Source organism: Cydia fagiglandana, chromosome 27 (assembly GCF_963556715.1).
Source record: "Cydia fagiglandana chromosome 27, ilCydFagi1.1, whole genome shotgun sequence".
Taxonomy (NCBI): domain Eukaryota; kingdom Metazoa; phylum Arthropoda; class Insecta; order Lepidoptera; family Tortricidae; genus Cydia; species Cydia fagiglandana.
In genome coordinates, this window is record NC_085958.1 from 4,573,899 (window position 1) to 4,599,246 (window position 25,348).

Below are 25,348 nucleotides of genomic sequence, written 5' to 3' on the forward strand. Positions count from 1 at the left end.
GATTGACGCCAATTTCATTTCTGATCAAATCGACCGATTTGATCAGTCCCGTCTGGATACCGCTTTAGCACCGCGAAAGGGCGCTGCGCGGTGCGCGCGGATTGACGCATGCGCGTACCGTATGCTTTGTATCTATGGTAATATAATTTTAAAAAATATGCAAATAAAAGGCGGCAAAGTTTATTCGTTGTGTAATACTCAATAAGTTACCGCTTGTTATTTTAATACTCGTAATAAACAAAATGAGTTCAAGTGACGAAAACGACCTGGAATAGACGGCATGCACCGCCTCATTTTAAAGCAGAAGCAAACTTAATAATGAATAACTAGCTTCCTGCTAAGTCCTGGGACAAATACAACAGGACTTACGACATGCTCATGCTGTGGAAGGACACAAGAAGGACAGCCAAAACGCAAGAAACACCTACTCTGAAAGTGGTTTTTAGCGTATTTCTGTGACCAAGTGAAAACTAAAAAGCCATCTACATTTAATATAAACTAAGAATATGCGTTGTTTTTTTAATTGTATTCGCGTCACTTTACCCCTATTAAATACGCTTTACTAAATTGAATTTGTTTTATTTCCTCACATAATTTGAGAATAGTGCTTACTATGTATACCTCAATGGAAGCAAAAATGTAGTATTTTTGCGAGTTGATACACTTGCTACTTGTGTATAGTGGCAAATGTATTAAACCCGCAATCAACACTAATCAATATGTAAACAGGCCCCAATGTGAAGCACATTTACCCTACAGACATACTTATCCATATTGACCATATTTGAACCTCTCAACTCTCTTCAAGGGCACGCCACACAGCGTGATTCTATATACTGTTGTAATGTTAATGCTTAAGGATAATAATTTGTGGATTTTAAAATAAAACGAAACGAAATTTACTGGATTTATATTATATTATTTTGGATTTATATTATAAGTTTTCTAAAGTACAGTCGCCATCAGATATATTGGTGCAGCTAGGGTGCTCATAAATATCTGAACACGCCTCTATTATCAGGGCGTGCGTGTTCAGATATTGTGAACACCTTGCCGAGCCCATATATAATAGCCAATAACGACCTAGTTATTAACACTATTACAATCTTAATCATTATGTATGTATAATACAACAATCACGTTTATATAGTCCTCACAAACGTATAAGTTACCATTTTGGCCAATATATCTTCAAAGCTTGGCACCGAATCGCTGTTAAAGACTTTGGTGTGCTCAAATACGCTGAATTTGGAAAGTAACGTCTGTACTTCCTACAAGACGGTACGACGCACTTTGAGTTCATCTCTGTAATATTATATTTCCATTCGAACGTTTCCGGGATCGTCTCCATCTATTGTGTTGATACTGAGATCCAAAATGACTCGTGTAGCAGTCCAAGAGTCGTGGTGGAGGTGTTAATGAAAATGTTCTCCAAGAAGCAGTGCCAAGTAGTCGAAAGCAATCGTTATCATTATCAAAATATCCGTGTTGATCGTGCTAGGGACGTTAAAAATACTTATTCTAGAAATCACACCGACATCCAATTACAAGAAAACACAAATGTTTCGTCCGACCATTATTTTCCAATAATTTGCAAGTAATTTTCCAAGAATGACACTGACAGTTAACATCGATTTTTTTTCTATCTCGTCCCATTTACTACGCGCCAAGGAATTAATTACTCGAGTCTGCCATTTCACCTCACAAACGTCATATCTATCATTTAAAAAATTATATTTAATCAATAAAATGATATAAAAATAAAAGAGCTGCATTTGCGTGATCGCTATAATGAATACTATCGGGAAAAAATATAATTTGCCTATCTTCAAAAAACTTTACCTACCCAATTGTGCAAGGTTTTCGGCATAGGCGTAACCTCTAAAAATTAAAAGTGTAATGTGGAAGATTAAAATCTGTCACTAACGAAATAGATCCTTTGTTCGTCTTAAATAAATTTATTTTATTTTTTTAAAGGTGACCCCAGTTATTAAATGCTCTAAGGCAGCGGTCGGCAACCTGCGGCCCGCGGGCTGCATGCGGCTCGTGAAACTGTCACTTGCGGCCCGAGTACCGCCTTGGCTATTTTATATTTTATATATTTATTTTATTTTATGTAATAGTGACAAACGACAATGTCTCATAAAGTCATAAATATTAGCAAAGTACGGCCCGCGTCACCTCCGTTAACTACCATGTGGCCCTTGGCTGCTAAAAGGTCGCCTACCACTGCTCTATAAGGAATAGAAGCATTCATATGATACATTCTCATTTGTCCCCGCCTCATATATGGCGGCGGTCACGCGCGGCGGAGACAAATTGGAATACACCTTTTTTTTTTTCGCTCAGAAGACAGGCCTTGTATACTTTTTTTTTACTGAGCACTGGGTAAATGAACGCAAATAATACACATGAGCGTTTAAACCAATTAATATGAAATAACCCACTTTAAATGTTTACTTTATAAGGCATAAGGGTGTATGCAAAATTAAACCCTATCACTTTGAGATAAAGTTCAAAATCACGTATCGTGTATCCACTATGCCTTATATAGACCTGTATACGGCCTTAGTTCACTCGGTTGTGGTTCTTGTTCCCTTGACAATAGAGGCCGAAATCCCTCAACCTGTCGCAGCTGCCGCGCGTGGAAGCGCTGTTTCGCAACTTCGACGCTACCATGCGTAAAACATACGACATTTTGACAATCTCGCCGAGACTCGAGAAGGTTCTTTTTGTTTATTTTCGCGGCATTTTGTTTTGGGCTTTTTTGTTATGTTACAGCTAGTGTGTGATGTCTATCATTGTCATGCATCATCATAGCCTTACGTCGTTCTTTTTTGAAATAAGAATAATAAAATTTTCATATAAGGGGGTCATCCATTAATTACGTCACACGAATTTCTAGGTTTTTTTACCCCCCCCCCCCCCCCCCCTCCTTGTCACACTTGGTCACATTTGGCAAACCCCTCCCCCCCTAGTGTGACGTCACATTTTTTCTACGCAATCGCCAAATCGAATTAAATAAGTACCTAAGTATTATTAATATTTTATCAAAATATTTTTGACGATATATATATTAGTAATTTTATAACCCAATCAAGCGTGGGGTCAAGCGGACCCCAGGCTCTCATGAGCCGTGGCGAAATGCCGGGATAACGCGAGGAAGAAGAAGAATTTTATAACCCAAAACTGCTTAGGAAAGAAAATTAAACGAATAAAAACGATATCGTTTTAAAAACTTGTTACTTAAATGTACAGCGAATAAAATAATTTAAATAAATTTTCGGTTACTGGTGAAGTTAAGTGACGTCACAAAGTTTGTGTCTCCCCCCCTCCCCCGTGTCACAATATGTCACATTTTCTTGACCCCCTCCCTCCCCCTAAACGTGTGATGTAATTAATGGATGACCCCAAGGCATTAAAATATTAGGGCTTGTGCACAAATCACGCGAGTTTCGATAGGGGGAGCGGGGGTCACGAAAAAATCACGATAGACCACTTTGGGGGAGGGGGGTATAAGGAAACCTCACGTGTATTTTTCTACAGTGAACGAATCTAAGAAAAAAAGAACCTACCACATGAGTAGAGACTTTCTCGGTTTCCTTAAACATAAACATTAAAACATTAGCGTTTTGTGTTTTGTACAATAAAGAGTTTATACATACATACATACATAAATCTTCACTCTGCACTTCAAAATAGCAAGTCTATTTGACGAAAATACAAAAATAAACAAGATTTTCTATATACAATACTATTTATATTAACCCCTTACTGCATATAATAAAAAATATTTATTGAATGAACTTTAATAGCTGTCAATAGAGTTAAATATCATATCCGCCATATATGGCTTCGTATTAGGTAAGGGGTCTAATGAAAAAAAATCAAAACAATACACGTGAGATTATGTGGGGGGAGGGGGGTAGGCAAAAACCTCACCAAATGTCACCAAGGGGGAGGGGGGGTCAAAAAGTAGCCGAAAAGACCTCGCGTGATTTGTGTACAACCCCTTATTTAGTAATAAAATGTAGCTCATTTCATTGTTATTACAGATGTAGTGCATAATTGTTTTCTCTTGTATTTTCTCGGAAACGTTCGCATATTTCATACGCTTTGTTATCATGCCGCAGTTAGTATGTATTGTATGATAGCTTAACATTGTATTTGAGCTAATACATATCAGGTGAAAATTTAGCCTGCGCGAATGGGGAAAGTTTATTAGATACTAGCCCATCGTCCTTAATAAATATACTTTTGGTAAAATTATCATTGTCATCAATGTCATCATTTATTATTGTCATCAATGTCATCATTTATCATTGTCATCAATGTCATCATTTATCATTGTCATCAATGTCATCATTTATCATTGTCATCAATGTCATCATTTATCATTGTCATCAATGTCATCATTTATCATTGTCATCAATGTCATCATTTATCATTGTCATCAATGTCATCATTCATCTATCATCAGCATCACATTAAATCATCACATATGTAGTTACATGTATTTAAAAAGTTGTAATTTAAATACATCGCTAGAAGCGGAACTGGAGTATAATATAAGGCGAACCACTTATTGATTTTGTAAAAGGACACATTGTTGTTAAAAAAAGGAATATTGAAATAATATTTCGTAAACATTGACGTATTATATCTTAAGACTGCCCTTACGGGCACTAAAAATGGTACGAGTTCAGCGGTGTCACTCACGAATTCGAGCAAATCGTGCAGCCTAACGCAACTAGTTGCGACCAATCGCGCGCGTGATGCGAACTGATCAACCAATCGCTTTGTAGCGGTGTCACACCGCTGTACTGGCGCCATTCATTCCCCATTCTTATTGCCCAAAAGGCCAGATATTATACCTTAAATACCAAAGGGCTCGTGCACAAATCACGCGAGGTTCGATGGGGGGAGTGGGGGTCATGAAAAACTCACGATAGATTACGTTGGGGGAGGGGGTATAAGGAAACCTCACGTGTATTTTTCTACAGTAAACGAAACTAAGAAAAAAAAACCAACCACATGAGTAAATACCTTTTCTCGGTTTCGTTAAACATAAATCTTCACTCTGCACTTCAAAATAGCGAGTGTATTTAACGGAAATAGAAAAATAAACAATATTTTCTAAATACAACACTATTTATCTTAAAATTAGGTCGACTGAAAAAAAATCAAAAAAATACACGTGAGGTTGCGTGGGGGGAGGGGGGTAGCCAAAAACCTCACCAAATATCACCAAGGGGGAGGGGGGGTCAAAAAGTAGCCAAAAATACCTCGCGTGATTTGTGCACAACCCCAAGTACGTAGATATTATACGTCAATGTTCTTAAAGTGTATGTTGTATTGTTTTGCGTTGTACTGTTGCTTCATGCTTATGTTATATTGCTTTTATATCTTTTTGTTTTTATTTCATACCATTCATACATTTACGGTTAAATATCTGCCATTTTACAAAAAAGAAGACTCCGCATGGCTGCAGTTTTTTTTGGTTCTTACAGAGCTTCATATTTTACTACCAATTTACAAAACTTTTTCATAGAAACAAAAGAGGAACATACATGAAAATGAATTTAGTTAACCTTTTGAACGCCAAACGGCGCATCCATTTGCCGTGCCACTGACGCCACGGGGGTAAAATTTAGTTTTGTGAATAAATAATGCCCACCTAAAAGTGGGGTTTTTTCCCGTAGATTTTCACCAAAAAACGATAGACGTCAAATGCCGTCTTTGGCTTCGTTCAAAAGGTTAACGTTTTTCACCATTGACACTGAAAAACAAAGTTCCTATCGCATTCACATATGATTATTTATTTTACATCATCACATTCTACATTCTAGCCGTCTTACCTTTTTGAATATTTAATTCGGCATGTTCCACAATAATGCATCCACTCGGCGCTAGATGGCGTTTCACCGATTAGTAGTTACCACAATTAAGTTGCGTTATCGTGCCGCTAGGTGTCGCTGCAGCTGCCCCCGCTAGCGGCGCGCACGCGCCACCACACTGACGACTCGTCGCTTGGCAGTTTTAAATATGAGGTTTTTTATTAATTTATGTTTTTCTGTTTCTTTCCGTTCTTGAATGCAGTTTTGTTTCTTTTAAAAAATAAAGGATTGTCTCCTTTAAGTAAAATGATCCAACTTATGTAAGGTAGTTTCCCTCCAAGACCCGACTTATTTCTCCACACTGTATGTATATTCTTTTTCAATAATATAATTCATTTATTTACATACAATATATACACAGTGGTACAACTAAAAGAAATTAATAACTAGCTTAAATCTAAAATAGGCCCCTGAGGCATTGTACCAAGGATGCTGGCGGCATTTCCCCGCTGTATCGCAATACTGATACGTTGTGCGAGGTAGCCGCCAGCTCTTCGGTCACCAGTTACGTCAACCAGACGCTTCGCGATTTCTGCGAACAACTTAAGCGCGCTGGGACCCCATGAACCTAGAGTTTCAACTCCAAATGGTACAAAATGGTAAATGGCTTTTTCAATTAATTATTGATTTTAATTTTTAACAAGCAGAAACTATGCTACTAAGCTTGGTATAAATTTAAAAGTGGAAAAATTACTGTCTTGGGTGCGACTTGAACTCACGGCCTCTGGATCGATACTCCAGCGCTCTGCCATTTGAGCAACCAAGACCTCATCCCTAGCTAGCAAACCCCAAGACACCCAAGACAGTAAATGTTCCACTTTTAAATTTATTCTAAGATTAATGATTGAATTTTCAGGTCACTGAAACCAAAATCATTGTGTATGCCAGTTCTAATAATGACTATCTTTGTTATAGGAACAAGAGTCGACGGAACACGATGGCGATATAGAAGACATATCGGATGGCGAACGAACGTCGTCCTCTGAGAGAAATCGACCGACCTACTATCCTGGGAATAATGATGACGACACACCTGGGTAATATTAACCATTCCTAATAGTAATAACCAACCAAGAAGGAAAACTTATAGAAAAATTAAAAAACCCCCTCTACGCTATATGCTAAAAATAGTTATTTGTTTTACAAGGGGGCAAAGTTGTTGTTTAACCGCTCGTGCTAATATTAATACCCGAGCAAGCGAAAGATTCCAAAATAGAGTAGCGAGTAGTTCGAAAAATGGAATCTTGAGCGTTGCGAGGGTTTCAAAGCACGAGGGTTAAACAAAATTTGCCCCCGAGTGAAACACAAAATTTTTCACCACACCAAACCGAAGCAAATGTTAAATGTAAAATATCAAACAATATCAAACCAAATCAAATCCAAATTAATGTTATTAAATATTTATCATCCAAAATCATCATTTAAAAGTCAATTCTACCAGCAAACATAAGAAAACAACTCAAAATTTGCATTTGATTATTTTGCCTCACATGTAAATAAAATGCAACTTTGCTATCAGTTTTGAAGGGCAAAGTAAGCCTTTCCGAGCTGGTGTGGTGAAAAGTATTATACAGCTGGGTAATATTGACCATTCCTAACCTTTTCGACGCCGTGTCAAACACAAAAGCTGTCACTCGGACGCCATATCACCGAAGTGTCAAAACTGAAATTGAACTTTATGCATATGCACGTAGGTCTATGTTGCTCTGGTCTGTGACCGATTAATCCGCCTTTGGCGTTGAACCTGCGGTGCGGATATATCGGTAATTAACGTGCAAAAGGTTAATAGTAATAACCAACCAAGAAGGAAAACTTATAGAAAAAAAACCCCTACGCTATATGCAAAATAATATATTTTATGCTATAAAAAAAAGATCTTCTCTTCAAACTGCTGGAACGATTTCTATAAAACATAGCTAAGAACAACCACCAAAAAAGACCGCATCGAAGTCGGTCCATTTGTTGAAGAGCTACGATGCCACAGACAGACAGACGGATAGACAGACATTGGCGTCTAACTTATAACACCCCTCTTTTTGCGTCGGGGGTTAAAAATACATACATATGATGGCGCCATAAAATTTTGTGCGCCAGACACCAGCACCAGCATGATTTGTAGGCTTACAGTCAGCAGCAAAAGTTGCTAAGCGGATGAGGTGTTCAAAATTACTTTGACACGTTCTTATTCTCTTAACAACAAAGTCGCGTCAAGATCATTTTGCACGCCTGGCCCGCTTAGCAACTTCTGCTGCTGACTGTACAGCACCAAAGCGCAATCAACTTCAGCTGTCAAAACGGGTACTACTATTATGTCCTGGTTTTCCATTAGCTATGCAAATAATAAGAACCCTGACTTATCAGTTGATATTTGTGTCGCTTAACTTCAAACTCGGGTAAATCCATTGGACCCTCTCAGCAAATATCTACCCTATTACGTTTTCTTAATACCAAAATCGCATAATCTGACAGATGGATTTACCCGAGTTTGAAGTTAAGCGACTCATTTACCAGTCGCTTTTCGGTGAAGGCAAACATCGTGAGGAAACCGGACTAATCCCAATAAGGCCTAGTTTCCCCTCTGGGTTGGAAGGTCAGATGGTAGTCGATTCCGTAAAAACTAGTGCCTACGTCAATTCTTGGGATTCGTTGTCAAGCGGACCTCAGGCTCCCATGAGACGTGGCAAAATGTCGGGACAACGCGAGGATGAAGAAGAATCCTGACTATAATTATATAATGTTTTATAGTCCTTTCTTCGACCAAATCTAAGCCACCTTTTGTTCCGTAGAGAGTTTATGGTGAACGCAATGGACGCTGAGGAGTTACGACAGTCAATGCGGCGCTCAAAACAGTGGTCAGGGGACAGATTAGCACCGCCCGCCACCGGGGCCTCGCTTAGCGGCTCTGGGCACGAAGAAGATGAGGATGAGGTTAGTTTTATATATATTCTACTAGCCTTTGCCTGTAACTTCGTAGACGCCATTGACGTATATCCAAGGACTGGCCTTACGGGCAATAAGAATGGGGCATGAATGGGGCCAGTACAGCGGTGACTGCGGTGTGACACCGGTACAATGCGAATGGTTGAAGAGATCGCATCACGTGCGCGATTGGTTGCAACTAAGTAAGTAGTTGTGTTAGACTGCACCATTTGCTCGAATTCGGGAGTGACACCGCTGAACTAGTACCATTTTTAGTGCCCGGAAGGCGTGTCCTTAGATATACGTCAATGGTAGACGCCCTAAATTATATCGAAAGCCGTTCAGCCGTTTTTACCTCGGAGTAATTAACAGTGGAGCCGCCATTAACAGGCGTTCCCCTCTGTCGAAAATAGTCAGTCCATACATATCAACCATATGTATGGACTGACGTTTATCTGACATGACGTACCTATACATTTGATGTGCCCCTCCCCCGCAAAAAACGGCAGACTATTTTGTACCGAAAATTTTAGACATTGCGTCTCCGTTGTTAATTACTCCGAGGTTTTTACATAAAAGAGGAACGAACATCCTATTATCCTATTTCAAAATGAGTTGTTATTAATACCTTGTTTACTTCAGTAAAAGTTTATTTTCTGTGCTATTACTTTATCCAGGTTTCGACTCCATCAGGAGACAACGCGGAGCGCAATCCTCTCTCAGGCTCTTGTGAGAGCATAGACACAGCCGTTAGGCGGGAGAAGTACCTTAAGTCCGCCTTCGACAGCCTCAGCGGCGCCGAGTTGGATACTAGCCCTGGTGGTAAGTCTAATTGTTTATGTATAATTAAGAATAATTTATTTATTTATTTATTTTAAACTTTATTGCACATACAAAAAGTACAACAGGCGGACTTAATAATAATGGACCTAGTCCTTAAACTAGGCAAAGCTAGTTAGGCTAGTTGGCTAGGCTAGGCTAGTTAGGCTTGGGGTAGGCGTGCGCAAAGCGCGACATGGTTGCGTTTAACATCAACTGCGACTCATGGGAAGACCTAGCTCTAAACCGCGTGGAGTGGAGGAACAGCCTTCTAAGAGGTCGCGAAACCCATGATAGGTCCTGGTTTCAAGACTTGGCCCGAAAACGGGCATTAAAACACATGCGCGATGAGGGTCGCCTCGATGCGGATCCTCAATGCACTTTTATTTGTCACAAATGTGGGCGACTGTGCCGTTCAAGGATCGGGTTATATAATATAGCCACGAGCGACGCTGTCGCTAGTTAATAAGTAAGTCATAGATGCTGCTTAAATCATCTGTAAAGATGCACAAGGCCTAATGATGATGAATGGACCTAGGCTACTTCCTTGGGGTACACCTTGTAGAAATTTTATTTTTGTACTTATTGGACAGAAGCTACATATAATATTATACGCATAAATTGCTTTTAAAGTTTACTAATTTATTTAAAAGCTAAATACTTTAAAATATATGACTGTGTAGTATCATTATTTATCGGTCTAGTTAGTCAAAAGCTTTGGTCAAATCGATACACGTGTCCATACATAACGAAAATTTTGTAACGAGTAGTTGTTGAGAAAAAAATGAGGAAATGCTATTTTTACTCTGTATTTCCGTTAAGATAACCATTTATTTTTCACAGTGTTCGTAACTTCGTAATGTTATTAATTATTTTTTAGGCAAGAAACATTTCATTCTCTCAGTCACATTGGGTAATTTGCAACATACAATTTCAGTTGCCTAACCTTATACGGGCGATCGACCCGGTGAACTTGTCAGTATGATTGCGTTATAATTGTGCAGCGATCTAAAATTTAATTTTGACCTTTGACAATCTTGACAGTCTCTGTCCAATGCCAGAGTATATGTCTAGCTTCAGTAATCTTTATAATAATTTAGCCTATATACGTCCCACTGCTGGGCACAAGCGTCCTCTCAAGCATGAGAGGGTTTGGGCTATAGTCCCCAAGCTGTTCCAATGTGGGTCGGGGACTTCACATACAAATTTGAATTTCTTCGCACATGTCTGCAGGTTTCCTCACGATGTTTTCCTTCACCGTTAAGCTAGTGGTAAATATTAAATTATATTTCAGTTCCGAAAAACTCCATGGTACGAGCCAGGATTTGAACCCGCGACCTCCGTATTGAAAGTTGGACGTGAGATCCACTCAGCCACCACCGCTTAATCGTTATAATGACATGGAATGTCCCCCAGGTCACACATCGCTATCGGCGCAGCACCTGTCCCGCGCGCCGCGCACGGCGCCGACGCCGGCGCCGCGCACGCCGTCTAAGCCGACCGACCCTGAGGCGGCGCGCCGCCGCGAGGAGCTGCACCGCCGCATACTGGAGACGCGGCGACAGCTCGAGAGCGTGAGTACTGCCGCGTGGTTATGTCAGCCTGGTACCTTAGGACTGCCCCGCATACTGGAGATGACGCGCCAGTTGGAAAGGGTGAGTACTGTTTTATTCTTATGTGAGCCTGGTACCTTAGGACTGCCCTGGACTAACCGCATACTGGAGATGAGGCGCCAGTTGGAAAGGGTGAGTACTGTTTTATTCTTATGTGAGCCTGGTACTTTAGGACTGCCCTGGACTAACCGCACACCGCCGCATACTGGAGACACGGCGACAGCTTGAGTGCGTGAGTACTGCCGCGTGGTTATGTGAGCCTGGTACCTTAGAACTGCCCCGCATACTGGAGATGAGGCGCCAGTTGGAGAGGTTGAGTACTGTTTTATTATTATGTGAGCCTGGTACCTTAGGACTGCCCTGGACTAACCGCACACCGCCGCATATTGGAGACACGACGACAGCTCGAGAGCGTGAGTAGTTTTATTATCTACCAGCTTTTTCCCGCGACTTCGTCTACGTGGAATTAGTAATAGAAGCTAAAGTACAGCGCCTGTATAAAGTGTAATAGCAATTGTTCAATTTGATAAGTTTGATTGCCTACATCAATTATTAGGCAATTTATGAATTTACTGACTCTCTTAATTCCACCCCCCTTTTCACTCTCATTAGGGATGATTTCTGACATAAAAACTATCCTATGTTCTTCCCCGGGACTCAAGCTATCTCTATCTATTTAAACAAAATAATAATATGTAATGTTCTGTCCACCAGGTGGCGTTCCGGTCGAACCTCAAATCCAGCCAATCCACGACGGACCTCTCGTACATCCCCGAAAAGGACAGGAATCGCAATCGCCCCGTCTCTATGGCCGTGCCGAGCAATTCCAGACCATACGGTAAGGGGAATAAGGTTTAATTGAATGATGGATTTAGTTGGATATTGTTGTAATAGCGCGTTACACATGCAATAGTGCATAATCTTTTACTATCGTATTTACACCGAAAGGCATGAACGTGTCTTGCTATTTCTGTCAGTCTCGGTACAAAAAGTACTGACGTTGACTGAAGTAGCATGACAAATACGAACGTTTCCGAGAAAATACGATGGCAAAGGATCATGCACTTCATTTGTACCTCTGACCAGGCGATATCAAATAGTAAAAAAAATATTGTTATTTTTTCACTTGTGAAAAAAATTAGAAACTAAATGTATTTGGATAACAGTTTTAGTATATCAAAAAATTTGGTTATTTTTTGAGACAGTTTCTATAAGTACTTACTGATTCCCTGCACTGACATTGTTTAAAAAACTCTACTTAGCGATTTTATGTCTTATTTCTCTGTGTTAAGATTGAAAATTGAAGTATTTTCGCCTGGTTAAGGGTTATGTGGAGATAGAAGTGAAAATAACCAAATAAACACTAAGAAATATTATTCATTAATAATAAAATATGAACAAGATGACTGCAAATTATTTATTAATGATAAAAATGTCTGATAAAAATAACATTATTATTAACAATTTTTGATTGCTGACTATATCCATAATTTTATATTTTACGATTTATTAACAAAAAATGTGTGATTTATTAATAAGTAACAATTTCAAAATACCTTTCGACATATAGTTCGATTTTTAGCATTAGAAATAAGGTAAACAATCTTGACATGTCTTTTAATTGAAAAACACATTTTAAATATAAGTTACGCCAAATATTAATCTAATACGATTATTTATATTCTTCTGCTTTCATAAGTATTAGATACTGATTTTTAAAAAGCGTTTTTCAATTAAAAGACATGTCAAGATCGTTTACCTTCTTTCAAGTTCTTTCTAATACAAAAAAAAAACGAACTATATAAATCTTTCGAAAATGTTACTTATTACTAAAACCGTTTGCACTGACATGTTTGCAAACGATGTACAGTTAGCAACAAAAGTAGCTACGCGGACAAAATGCTTAAAATTACTTTCATATCTCTTCTCTAATGAATAAGGCTGGAAATTTTAAGCATTTATTTCTATGTGGCTACCTGTGTCGCTGTCTGTACGGAGTACTGATGTACAAGTCGTGGAAAGTTTCCAAAAAGTTGGAAACATACTCGGAAATTTCAGGAAAACATCACAAGAAAAAAAAACTATTTTGGAAATGTAAAGTTTCGTTTCTAATAGATTCAGACCAAGAATAGTCTGGAGCGGATTTGATGGCCCACGCAGTGAAAGTGTTATTTTAAACGTCAAACTTCTATGAAATTATGACCTTATAAATGACACTGGCACTGCGTGGGCTATCAAATCCGCTGCAGAATTTTTTTGGTCCGACTCTATTAAATAGGAGAAGAGTCCGAGATTATTCCTTGTTTCGCAATTTTGAAAACTTTCCACCATCAAAGACATCAAGCTAAGCGACACTAACACCATCGACTCATTAACGATCTGCCCCACGCTGCCAGGAGTCCCCCCCTGCCCTGAGGAAACCCTAGACAGCCTTAACTTATACGACAGCCTAAACCCCTACCAGAACCTAGACTATCGCCAGAAGAACCCTTACGCCATCCCCGCTAACGTCAACAAGTATATACCTGAATATGACATGCCCCCTTACGTACCACCACATTCAAATATACAAAACGTTACAAACGATAGGAGAACAAATTTCACCGTACAAGGAGCTCGGCCTATGGTATTCAAAGAACAAACGCAGAAACAACCGCTAGCCTTCACTGTAGATATGTCAAAAAAACCGGTTTCAAAAGTCTTTAATAGACTTTTTCCGTCGGCGGAAGAAAAAGAAACGCCAAAAGCTAGAAACTTCCATTTAAGTTTGAATAAGAATCAAGAGGATAATAAAAAGTTGAAACCTAATGCTAGAAGCATATTCAAGAATTATAAATCTTGCCCAGTATCACCTGTGTCTGAGGAATGCAAATGGGCTGATAAAGTAGCTCAAAATCAAGCTAATCAGCCAAATAGCTCTTTAGACGCTAAGAAAAGGAATTCGTTAAGCTTCTTCGTAGGCCTTGATAAAAGTATGAAAGATAACGGAAAAAGTATTGTTGATACTATTAAAAGTGACACTGAAAAGATGATAGCGGAAATAACTAGGAAATATGGAGATTTGGATGAATATGAACCTAATAGGAGCGATTTAGATTTACAACCGACGAAAGAAGAGAAAGATGACGGTAACTTCTCGTCTGATTCATTAGAAGATTGTAGTTTGAGTCAGGATGCTAGTTGCAAAAATAAGCTGTATTCTAAAAAAGTTTGCAAGAAGCATAACAAAGCTAGAATGCCACGACGTGCTGTTTCAAATTATGAGATATATGGATCTATGGATAAACCGGTAGTGCCAGCTAAGCCTTCGTACATAGTTGGACAGAAAAGTTCGACTTTGCCTCGAAATATGCCTTCCAATTTAGACGATATCATGGATGAGGAAGCCATGAACGCTAATTATTCCAATATGTACAGATGCCAAAGCGTTTTGACTAAGAGATGTGTTACTAGATCCAATGAATCTGTTCTAAGTGACAATTCAAATGGATCGAGTATTTCTAATGAAATATTCTTGAAATATGGTAACGAAGTAGCTTTTCAACAAGGCAAACTTCATGATAGCAGATACCATTTGGACTCTCAAAATTGTTCCTTTGAAAATCTGAATGAACCTGATGAACGTTACTTAGATAAACACAGACACAGCAGCGCTAGTTTCTTCCTCAATCAGAAGAAATACATGAAAACGAGTTGCAGTCAAGAATCAGTGCTTTCCGATGAAATGTACTTAGACAACGATAATCATCTATCTCGAACCAATTGTAACTCTCTAGAAAGCGTTTTGTCAGATGATTCAGAATGTACTAAGAGTGCGCCTTTAGAAATGCTCTTCGAAGGCACTAAACCTAAGAAACAAACGTCAAACCAAGCTGTCGGTATACCTAGAAACAGTAAGAGTTGCTACGAATTCGATAATACATCGAAAAGTTATGGATCCAGTCCTAACAACGTTCCATATTTCGGTGGTTACATGTATAATAATTACTTGGGAGAGGCTAGTCCTAAATATATCGAAACGCCACCGAAACCGCCAGCTAAGCCACCTGCTGCTAAAGTCTATGGATTTGAAATACCCGTGTCTGAATTTTCCGGTCATAAAACAGTGACAAGATCTAAAAGTCTATACGATTCAACTTCAAAACATGCGCCGCCTCCTCCTGCTAAGAATATTGCGTATTATTTCGATGGAAATAATGTACAGCAGTACACTAAAGATAAGAAATCGACAGATGAAATACCAAGGCTTAATAAGCAAGATTACATGGCCAGTACAAGCAAGTCTCTACAGCCGAAATTTGCTGAGAACCAGAAGTATAAAAGTGAGATGGAAGGATGTGAAACAAAGGCTATGGTCAAATCTAAAAGTTGCAGCTTTGAAGTGGTACTGGAACCAGCTTCGAAGCCAAATCCTCTAAAGAATTTGATGGAAAAACGTAACTCCCACGTGCAAAAGAATTTAGAGAAATTTGAAGAACAGATACGGAAGAACACGCAGACGAAAATGAGCAAAAACCAAATCAATAAAGAAAAGGCGAATGGAGCTAAGTGTAACAATGCTACGAAGAGTTTGGAGAGAGGCTCTGGGCAGAAAAATAATAATGTTAAGATAACTATGGAGTTTGTTCCTCACAAACCTCCTAAACCTATCAAGAGAACGTCTTCAGTCAAATTGAATAATAGACTAAAAGCAGGCTTGGAGAAGTCTGGATTAAGTTCCTCAATATCGTCTCAATATAAAGCTAAATTAGACGGATTGCAGAACAAAAACTTCATATCAAATAAAAAGCCACTTGAAGATAACAATTGCAATCAGATTGAGGACCCAAATGACACAGCCGAGAAATCTTTTGACGTTTTTGTTAAAGAAAAAGATGTTAATGAAAATAGATCTGAAATGCAAATGGATAGTCTTGAAGTATACGCAATGCAAAGAATGGAAAGGATGAATCAAGTTAGCATGGATTCGCTAGATGTCCTTGAAGACAGTAATGATTTTGCCAAAGACTCCTTAGATTACTATGCGGAGCAAAACAATAAAATATCTTATGGAAAGTTTATGAAAGATCAAAACAATCAGATGACGTCTATAATCGACAACGCTTGCTCGTCTAATAGGAATAGAGAAACAAAAGAAAACATAGATCCAAAAGCGATGAGCGATGAAATAAAAAAATACAAATACATCGAGAGAAAGATAGAAATCATTAATAAATTAGTTGAAATGGAGGAACGAAAAATCCTACAAGAGAAAATCCTAAAAGAATATAGAATGAAACCGCTTAAAGCTAACATAAACGACGGAAAGGGCGTTGTCAAAGTACTTTCTAGAAAATTTGAGAAGTTAGCATCGAAACAAACTGTCCCGAACTTCGCATCGCTGACTTTAGAAGAAGCGGATACGGATACAGAAACCAACTCAGACGGCAAAGAAATCAAACGTAATCTAAGTCTTCCGGACATCTTAGATACAGACCAAATAGGAGGCATAGTAACAGAGGCTATAGAAGCTAGCTGCGACGCGGGCAACGAGCCTGAAGAAAAGCTTAACAACACTATCGAAACTGAACCGCCTAAAATGCTAAAACAGAGAGTGTACAACGAAATGGTTATACCTAAAACTGACGTACACTTAGACAGTGAAAACTACGAATCGTCTACAACTAGCTCAAGCTGTACAAATTCTCCAAAACGACTATCGTTATATTTCAACAAACCTAAGCCTCCGTTTAGGAAGATAATTCGAGTGCCGACTCCAAGACTTTGTATGGAGAATAGGATAATGCCACCAGCTAAGTTCAGGCCAGTGTTACATTCGGGGGGTGGTGTAAGGCTGTCTGCGTTAGCCAAGAGGGTTCCCCTCCATTCCCCCCTCCTGCCGTCGCATTTTGTCCCTCAAGGTTGGGAGCATGTTAAGATTATCGTCGTTTTTCGCATGCTTTTCATAGTGATGTTCTTTGATAGCAATGCTGTAAGTTTATTGAAACAAATGTTGATCTTAGACGTGAAAAATAGTCATTGTATGCTCGATTGATATTATAAATACATGTCAATCATATGTACACTATGTCAATGTCAGAAACTATCAACAATATTGTTTTATAAAACTTACAGTGTTGGTGTCTTTTGGCAATAATCTATTCTGCATGTCGTTTTTTTACTTTGAATATTGTTGTTTTTTTATCTAAAAACTAATTTTGTAATTTCGTCTACGAATAACTTAATATTTCGTAGATTTGTTCAATTTAATTTTGAAAATTAGAACTACCAGTAGAGAATTTACGGAGCAACGCATTTGGTTATTATTCTTATTTTGTAGAGATAGTTTATAGAGTTTAGAAAGAACACATATCGAAATCAACACATACAGTCGCCACCAGATATATCGGAGCGTCCAAGGTGTTCACAATATCTGAACACGCACTCTAACGCCTTGACAATAGAGGCGTGTTCAGATATTTGTGAGCGCCTTGGCCGCTCCGATATATCTGATGGCGACTGTACATACAAAATATAGATATGTATTTAGCCTTCAAAATTCAGATACACAACGTCAGGTACTATGCTTAGCTTTGAGGAATTCATTAGGTGCTGTAAGGTAAGACCTATTTGCCTCGTAAGATTATCTAAGTAAGAAATATCCACCAGCGAACCGAACTCATCTATCGCCGTACGCACCAGAAGAAGAGTCCGGCATGAGGCGTGCCATCTCTCTCTCCGATCTGGCCGCTAAGCCGCTACCGGCGCCCAGGACGCAAGGTCTGCGTATGTTGATACACGGTGGTGGGGGTGCTATGTTGTACTAAAATGTTATATCAGTACTGCTAGTTGACAATAGATGTCGCAGTGAACGAAAACTCTAATGCTCAACAATTTTCAGCTAATATTATAAACCGGATTAACCGAAACTCTATTTTCAACTTCTGTTTATAATATTAGTTGTACATTGTTTTAGCAGTACAGTTTTCGCCAGTAGCGACACTTGTGACATCAGGGCCCTATTTCACCAACGTGACAAATGTCGCATTTGTCGAAATCACTGTTACTGACGCCACAGGCCTCCATAGGCTACGCTAACCGTTTACCATCAGACGGGCGGTGTGGTTGTTTGCCACCAACATGTTAATTAAAAAAAAAACTCCACTATATCGCCAGTAAATAAGTACTTATTTTGCGAAGCTAATGACAATTGTCACAAGAAATACGACAATTGTCACGAAATTCCGACACAGAACTCGTTTGCTGTCAAGAATTACCGAAAGTTCTTTTAAATCTTGTGACAATTGTCATCATTATCATCATAAACATCACAAGAGAAATACCTGTTTTTTGCCGATATAATAAAGATTTTTTAGATAATACAATGATGGTGACAAACAGGAATACGGCCCGCCCGATGGTAAGCGATAACAGTAGCCCGTGGATGCATGTGACGTCAGCAACAATGAGACTTGTCGAATTGTCGCACCTGTCACGTTGGTGAAATAGGGACCTGGTGTCAAGTAGCGAAACTGATAATTCCACTACTTGACGTTAGATGTCAAGTACGAAATAACTCGCGTTTTGGGAAGGAAACTGATGGAGTCACCACTCTTTATTTACTTATGTTTCTCTATGTTTTAGTCTAAGGGTAACATTCCATTTCCGACGACAGCTGCACTACTGTCAATTTTACTATGGATATTGACAATGACAGCCACGCGTTCAGTACCGGTAGTGCAGCTGCGGTTAGAAATGGAATGTTACCATTAAATTAAATCGACGTCTATTTCAGATCACCTATTTAAGCATTCACGGTTTTTATTAATTTATTATATTATTATTTACTAAAACGGGACTTAATCTGTTAAAATTAGGTTTTTAATTTACCGCCAATGTCTCGTAGAAAGGCGAGACTCGTGTCGAGTATTGTTCTTTTGGTGGTGGCAGAGACTAGGAATCCTCTAGACCGAGTTTAGAGCAATTATTTCATGCAACCGATTATGCCAAAAATGCGGGGGTGCGCGGGACGAGGTGAGCGAAGTCCCGTGCCGTGATTGGTCCGTTCAAAGACACAGACGTCACACAAAGACACTTTCGACTCGAACATGGAGTAAAATTACCGTATGCGTGGCAGAGGGGGTAGCGCGACAATGCTCGGTCTAGAGGATTCCTAGTCTATGGGTGGTGGTTTGTTATATTTATTTGCGTATTTATTTTTGCGGTGGGAGGGTGGGAACATTAAATACATGTAAAAATAAGCAAGTAAGTATAACGGGTTAGCACTGATTGACTAGCACGTTATCTTTTCGCGAATTAGCAAAGTGATATTTTGTGTTAATTATAGTTCGTAGGTTTCTAATAGAGCCTGAGCTAATCCTATTGTCTATTGTTTAGTAAAACCGCTCGTGCCACGTGCCATAACCACCTGCATAAAAAGTACAGTACTTCGGTTACTGAGTGCCGGCGAGTCGAACGCTACAGAACCAGTCTAAAATGTGTCATCGAGATGCGTAACAAAGGCGCGTTATCGGAGAGCGCACCTACAATGGTTTTTTGAGCGTTGGACTAACCCGCGCTCAGGTGCCAAATAGAATAATTATGACCCTTTTTTGCAGGTAAATAGCACGTGCGGTTTTACTTAACAATAGACAATAGGATTAGCCGCCGGGCTGTATTACAAAGCTACGAAATATACCTATACCTCCAATGTTTCGAGGATGGCGTTGTCCCCGTAGTCTCAGAGAATAAAACTTAATTTAACGCGATTAAGTTCCATTTTAGTAAATAATAAATTATTTTAGTTGTCGGGTTCTACGCACGTATTCTGCTATCAATAACTCTTGTAAATTGAGAATTATGGTGAAGGGATTTAGTAGAATTGCTTGGTGGCTAATTGTATTTGTTATATGTGGTAATATTGGAAGGTAAGTTAGTTAAATATGTACCGTTTAAGGTGATGGTAGCACGAGCTAGGCAATGCCAGTGGCCACAATGATTTCGTAACCTACTCTTACGCAAGTAACCACGGTGTAGGAGGTTTCCTAAATAATTACAGTCTGCGCCATTTAAGAACTGATATTTCGTTGAGAGTGTAAACCTGCTAAATCCACTCTGACATTAATTTATTTTTAACTTTAATATCTAAAATAGGAAAAATTTTCTCTATTTTCAAAAATAGATTTAGCAGGTTTACACTCTTAGCCAACAATTTGTCAGTTATTTAATTGGCCCTTATAACAGGTATATATAACGCTGTTTTCAGTTAAATGGTAGGTTTCTTAGTTTCATACGTAACATTCGGCCAACTATAAAAAAAATTAGGAAACCAGATGATTAAACGATAAACCTTGTTTGTATATGCCAGATCAGATACAAATTGGTTCGATTATCCCAATTTGCTGACCGATTTGTCATTTTTAGTACAAAAATAGGATGATGGGGTAGTAAATTAGCCAATTCAACTGTTATTTTTTGTATTTGAAATATAAAACAGGGATTTTTGCGTAAAAAACTGTATAGCGAACGTGCATAAACTGTAAGGGGCAGCACAGGAGCCCCCCGTTTATTAGCACGAAGTGTAAATGTCAAGTTTATGCTTCCAATATCGCCCACAAGATGGCAGAACCTACACTACAATGCACAAGTAAACGTATGTAACCTGTAGACGGCGACACTTGCTTTGGCGTGAAGTGTCAATGTATAGTTTATGTTTCCACCACAAGATGGAAGACCCTCCAACGCGCACGGTCCTTATTATACATTACATGTATTTTGTTTCTTCCAACCTCTATACCTTTTCGTGAATGTGTTTGCATGATTTTCAGTACTTGTTTGTTGGCTTGTTCATTGCTTTTTACTAACTGCTATCATTAAGCTTTCACGCTTCTTATAAGTAATTGTAATTACTTAGAAAGCACTACTGCACACAATTATTTTTAGTATTTATATGTAATTACTTACATATTTATAAGTTAATAATTGCAGTAAGTATATTTTTGTAGATAGGTATGTTCGTTAGAAGTGTTAGAACCCTACTGTGATATTGATATATGAACTCGTAAATAAAAAAGATGGCGCTGCTAACATAACCTCTACACGATGGCCCAGCGCTAGACCAGCGAGATGGCCATGCGATGGTTGAGAGCACGCACTATGGAATGGGCCACGTGTAGATACCTTCCGGCGGACTGTTAATCATTGGGCCCGTTTAGGGACAACCAGACGTGTTATGTGTAACGCCATTAATATTTATATTATTCGTAGCAGCGGCAAGCAAACCCGCAGCATCCGCTAGTCCAGGGAAGAGCCCTAGCGGCTTCGCCAGGCCTGCGCCGCGGTATACCGCCAAATCTAATATGACGAGGAGCAGCAGCGTAGGAGTATTGAACCAGGTATGTATAATATATTTATTTTCTTGGATACTAGCATTGTATAAAGACCTAAAACTGTGGAGAACAAGCAAATTTCATCTTTATGGTAAGCGACATAGTGGTACCTTTTGATTGAGAACGTCACACATGTTATTATGGAATTCTTGAAGTATTGACGTCAAATATTTACAATGACCTGTTCTATTTAATAAACATCATAATGTTTATCAATAAACCCCAGTCGATTGAAAAGCATAGTCTTAAAACTAGAGATGCAACGGATAGTTGTTGGGCCGGATACCGGATATTCGGCCTGATCGTCGGCCGAATATTCGGCCGGAGGAACTGTACCTACATTCCGGTTTTTCAGGTGCGCATTGTGCAGGTTTTGACCTGTTTCATAGTGAACGTTCGCACGGACTCATTTCTAGGTTCGAAATGAGTGCGCGTGCAAGTTAGTGGAATGTTTAAATTGTTTTAAAATAAACGAGTACGATTATAACCGTGACTGTTTCTTACTACAATTTTGTTTACTTCGAAATTAGTCATTGTTACTATCCTGTTTCCGGCCGGATAGTAGTTCAGTATCCGATATCTGGCCGGAAGTTAAGATAATGGCCGGATACTGGATAGTAACCGAATATCCGGTGCATCTCTACTTAAAACTCTTTTGTGGTGCGCGTGCCGCGACCGCTGCAGGGGACCATCGAGTGCGCCGACTTCTGGCCGAAAGGTGTCGTGTTCCGGAGGTTCCGGGGCAAACTGCCGAATCCGACACAAGAGCAGCCGATGCAATGGAGCCACGCCGTTTTGTCGACTAAATAGTGTTTAGGGGCTATTCATAAATTACGTCATTTCAAATTAGGGGGGGGGGGTTGAACATCGGATGACGGTAGCATGAAGTAGGAGGAAATGGGGTCGTTTGAAGCATGATTTTTGGATGATTATAGGGGGGGGGGGGGGGTCAAAAATCGATGACGTAATTGATGGACAGCCCCTTACTTTTAAGTTTATAAAATACATATGTATGTTAGTCTGTAAGGTATTTGTAATATGGGCCTTATTGCCTGATTTAAATTTCTAAATAAATAAATAAAACATGATAAACAATGTCGTGATGTTTTAGAGCGACTCGGAATCGGACCCGGCGCCGTCGCGGACCCGCGGCGCGGGTCTTATGCGGCCAACCATCAGCTCGATGAACAAACAGGCTAGCAACAGCCGACGGAGGCCGTTACCCAACGCTTATAGCTCAGGTTAGTGCAATATGTGATCTATGAAATCGGTACCTAGTAGTATATTAATTATACAGGGTCATTTTTGGACCGTTAGCCATATTGTGCGAGGTGATTAGGTAGGTCATACTGACGTATATGTATATGAGGAGAAATCTTGCCCTAGCGTACAGCCACCTGCAATGATATATTCGGCTTAAAGATTCTTTATTCAAATAAGAATATTATATACAATTCACTTGAAATGATAACTTAAATGTAAATGTAAGTGGAATATTGTACAAGAGTCTTAAAAATAGAGAGAATTAAAGACTCTTATAACAATATTCTTACACACGGAGTTACACACAATGTTTTACATCACACTTGCGAAGAAAAAAATAAATTTTAAGGCGATATCATCCTTAAATACGGTGACATTACAAACATTCGTCCGCCATATTGACATTTTTTGGCAGTGTAAGGTAGAGGTACTAGAGTGCTCGACGCTGCACTAGTATTCGACATGGGCACTTTATGTCAAAGTAATATGGGTTAAATTTGAACGGCGAAGATTTTTCTGTATTCAAATTTAATCCTTGTCACTTTGACATAAAGTGCCCATGTCAAATACTAGGGCAGTATCAAGCACTAGTACTTCTACCTTAGGCATCGAAGGCACAGACCCATTAAAAGGACCCCGCAGCAAACATAGGGAAAAAGTGGTTTCAGTTAAATCTCACAATTTTAGTATGATGTTAATTTGGCTCTCCTGATTATTTTTTTGTATGGGCACAACTCTCTCAGTGGTATACATTCAGAAATAATCAAGTAAAAAATTTTCTATTTACGCGACACATTTTCTAAAATCGATGTATTGTTATGACACGCACTGACAGTTACTGACGTTATATGGTGAAGCCACTAACTGTCAAGAGGAGGAATTACGTAAAAATGGCTAACAAACACATACTTTGTACGAAACAATTACATTATTTCTGAAAGTTTACTTCTGAGAGAGTTGTGTTGTGCCCATACAAAAAAATAAGCAGGAGAGCCAAATTAACATCATACTAAAATTTCGTGAGATTTAACTGAAACCACTTTTTCCCTATGTATGCTGCGGGGTCCTTTGTTGGAAATTATAAGTATCATAATAATGCTGTTAAATAATATACTGTGAGTTTCCCTTTTAATTGTTTCAAATTAGTCTAATTTATCATTAAACTGTCTTCTCCATGTCATAACAAATATCCAGACAGACAAAGTTTTACATATTTTAAAATATTAGAGGGCTCATTTCAGACCTGGAAATGGAGTCAAGTGTCCACAAGTTAAAGTTAACTGATGTCCTTACTGTTTTTAAGTTGATGTAATATCGCTGTGATAAATCGTCGGGTGACAAGCAAAAGTCACTAACTAACATCATTAAAATTATTGTACATTAAACCGTGTTACAGGTGTAATAAAATTTAATTTTTTGATAGTACTTAGTGAGTTTTGCTTGTCACCCGACGAAATATAATACACGGTAGTGCGTCTGGCCACTGCTTGATATCTTAACAGCATCTGTCTCTTTCCATCTAAGGTAATTTTAAAGAGACGGATGACTCGAGTCGGGAATAATATGTAGAATTTAGGTTTGAATTATTTTGTGAATTATCATTATATAAAATAAAATGATCATTTCATTTCATGGTATTTACTTAAAGCCTGCTTTAAATAACAATTATTATGATGATTCACAAATTGAATTTGACCGATTATAGAGTATAAAAAAGGTTCGGTAGCGGATTCAAATTGATTTACGAAAGCTGTCGACGATTCTATACGCAGATATCGCGCCAGCTCTTTTGAATCATCCTATAAAAATATTTATTATGTTACATTATTAATTAAATATTTTATTTTAACATTTATAACAGTACATCTCACGCGCACCAATCAGCGTGAGCGCTCGTCAAGGACGTAGGTCAAAACCTTATCACATTGTAAATGTAAACTCTCAATCGGCCGCCTTATCATACTTTCTTTCAATGTTCCGCGGCTAAACCTTTTTTATACTGTACCTTAGTGCTAGCCTAATAACCCACAGCTAAGTAGACGTACACATTTACTAACAGTTTCGCTGTCGACGGCCGCGCAAGAGGAGTCGAGCTCCGAAGCCGAGGACAAGCCAGGAGCGCCCCGGCCGAGGGCGGGGAGCGTCGATGCTCGGCGTATTGGTAAGTCGACCTTTTGTGTTCAACTTCAACAAGGTACTTTGTTAGGTTACCCTTTTGACCGCCAAACACGTCAACGTCAACCTTCGAACAATCTGAAGTTTACGATGGCGCGCCGTTAGGCGTGGCGTTCTACGGGTTAACCTCTAGCCGCCCATACGTCGAACCTTGCTAAGCAAAATGAAATTTAAATTTTGCCCACCCCGAATTCAAATTAGAATGAAATAGGAGACCTTTTTATAGGTCTCTGGCCGGCTAGAGGTTAAACATCGACTGGAAACTAAAGGCATTTACCAAAAATAGAATCTAAAG

The 25,348-nt window shown here is 39.0% G+C and overlaps 1 protein-coding gene across 1 annotated transcript in view; it reads left to right on the plus strand.

Annotated features, from left to right (window-relative positions):
• LOC134677908 (mitogen-activated protein kinase-binding protein 1) overlaps positions 1 to 25,348 on the plus strand; it is a 127,797-nt gene that overhangs the window by 95,994 nt on the left and 6,455 nt on the right. The window contains exons 22-32 of the mRNA XM_063536354.1: positions 2,609 to 2,725; positions 5,970 to 6,050; positions 6,813 to 6,934; positions 8,684 to 8,825; positions 9,494 to 9,638; positions 11,052 to 11,209; positions 11,963 to 12,086; positions 17,897 to 18,007; positions 21,494 to 21,621; positions 22,727 to 22,856; positions 24,938 to 25,039. Of these exons, the coding sequence (XP_063392424.1) occupies positions 2,609 to 2,725; positions 5,970 to 6,050; positions 6,813 to 6,934; positions 8,684 to 8,825; positions 9,494 to 9,638; positions 11,052 to 11,209; positions 11,963 to 12,086; positions 17,897 to 18,007; positions 21,494 to 21,621; positions 22,727 to 22,856; positions 24,938 to 25,039 (1,360 nt within the window). The remainder of the gene's footprint in view (positions 1 to 2,608; positions 2,726 to 5,969; positions 6,051 to 6,812; positions 6,935 to 8,683; positions 8,826 to 9,493; positions 9,639 to 11,051; positions 11,210 to 11,962; positions 12,087 to 17,896; positions 18,008 to 21,493; positions 21,622 to 22,726; positions 22,857 to 24,937; positions 25,040 to 25,348) is intronic.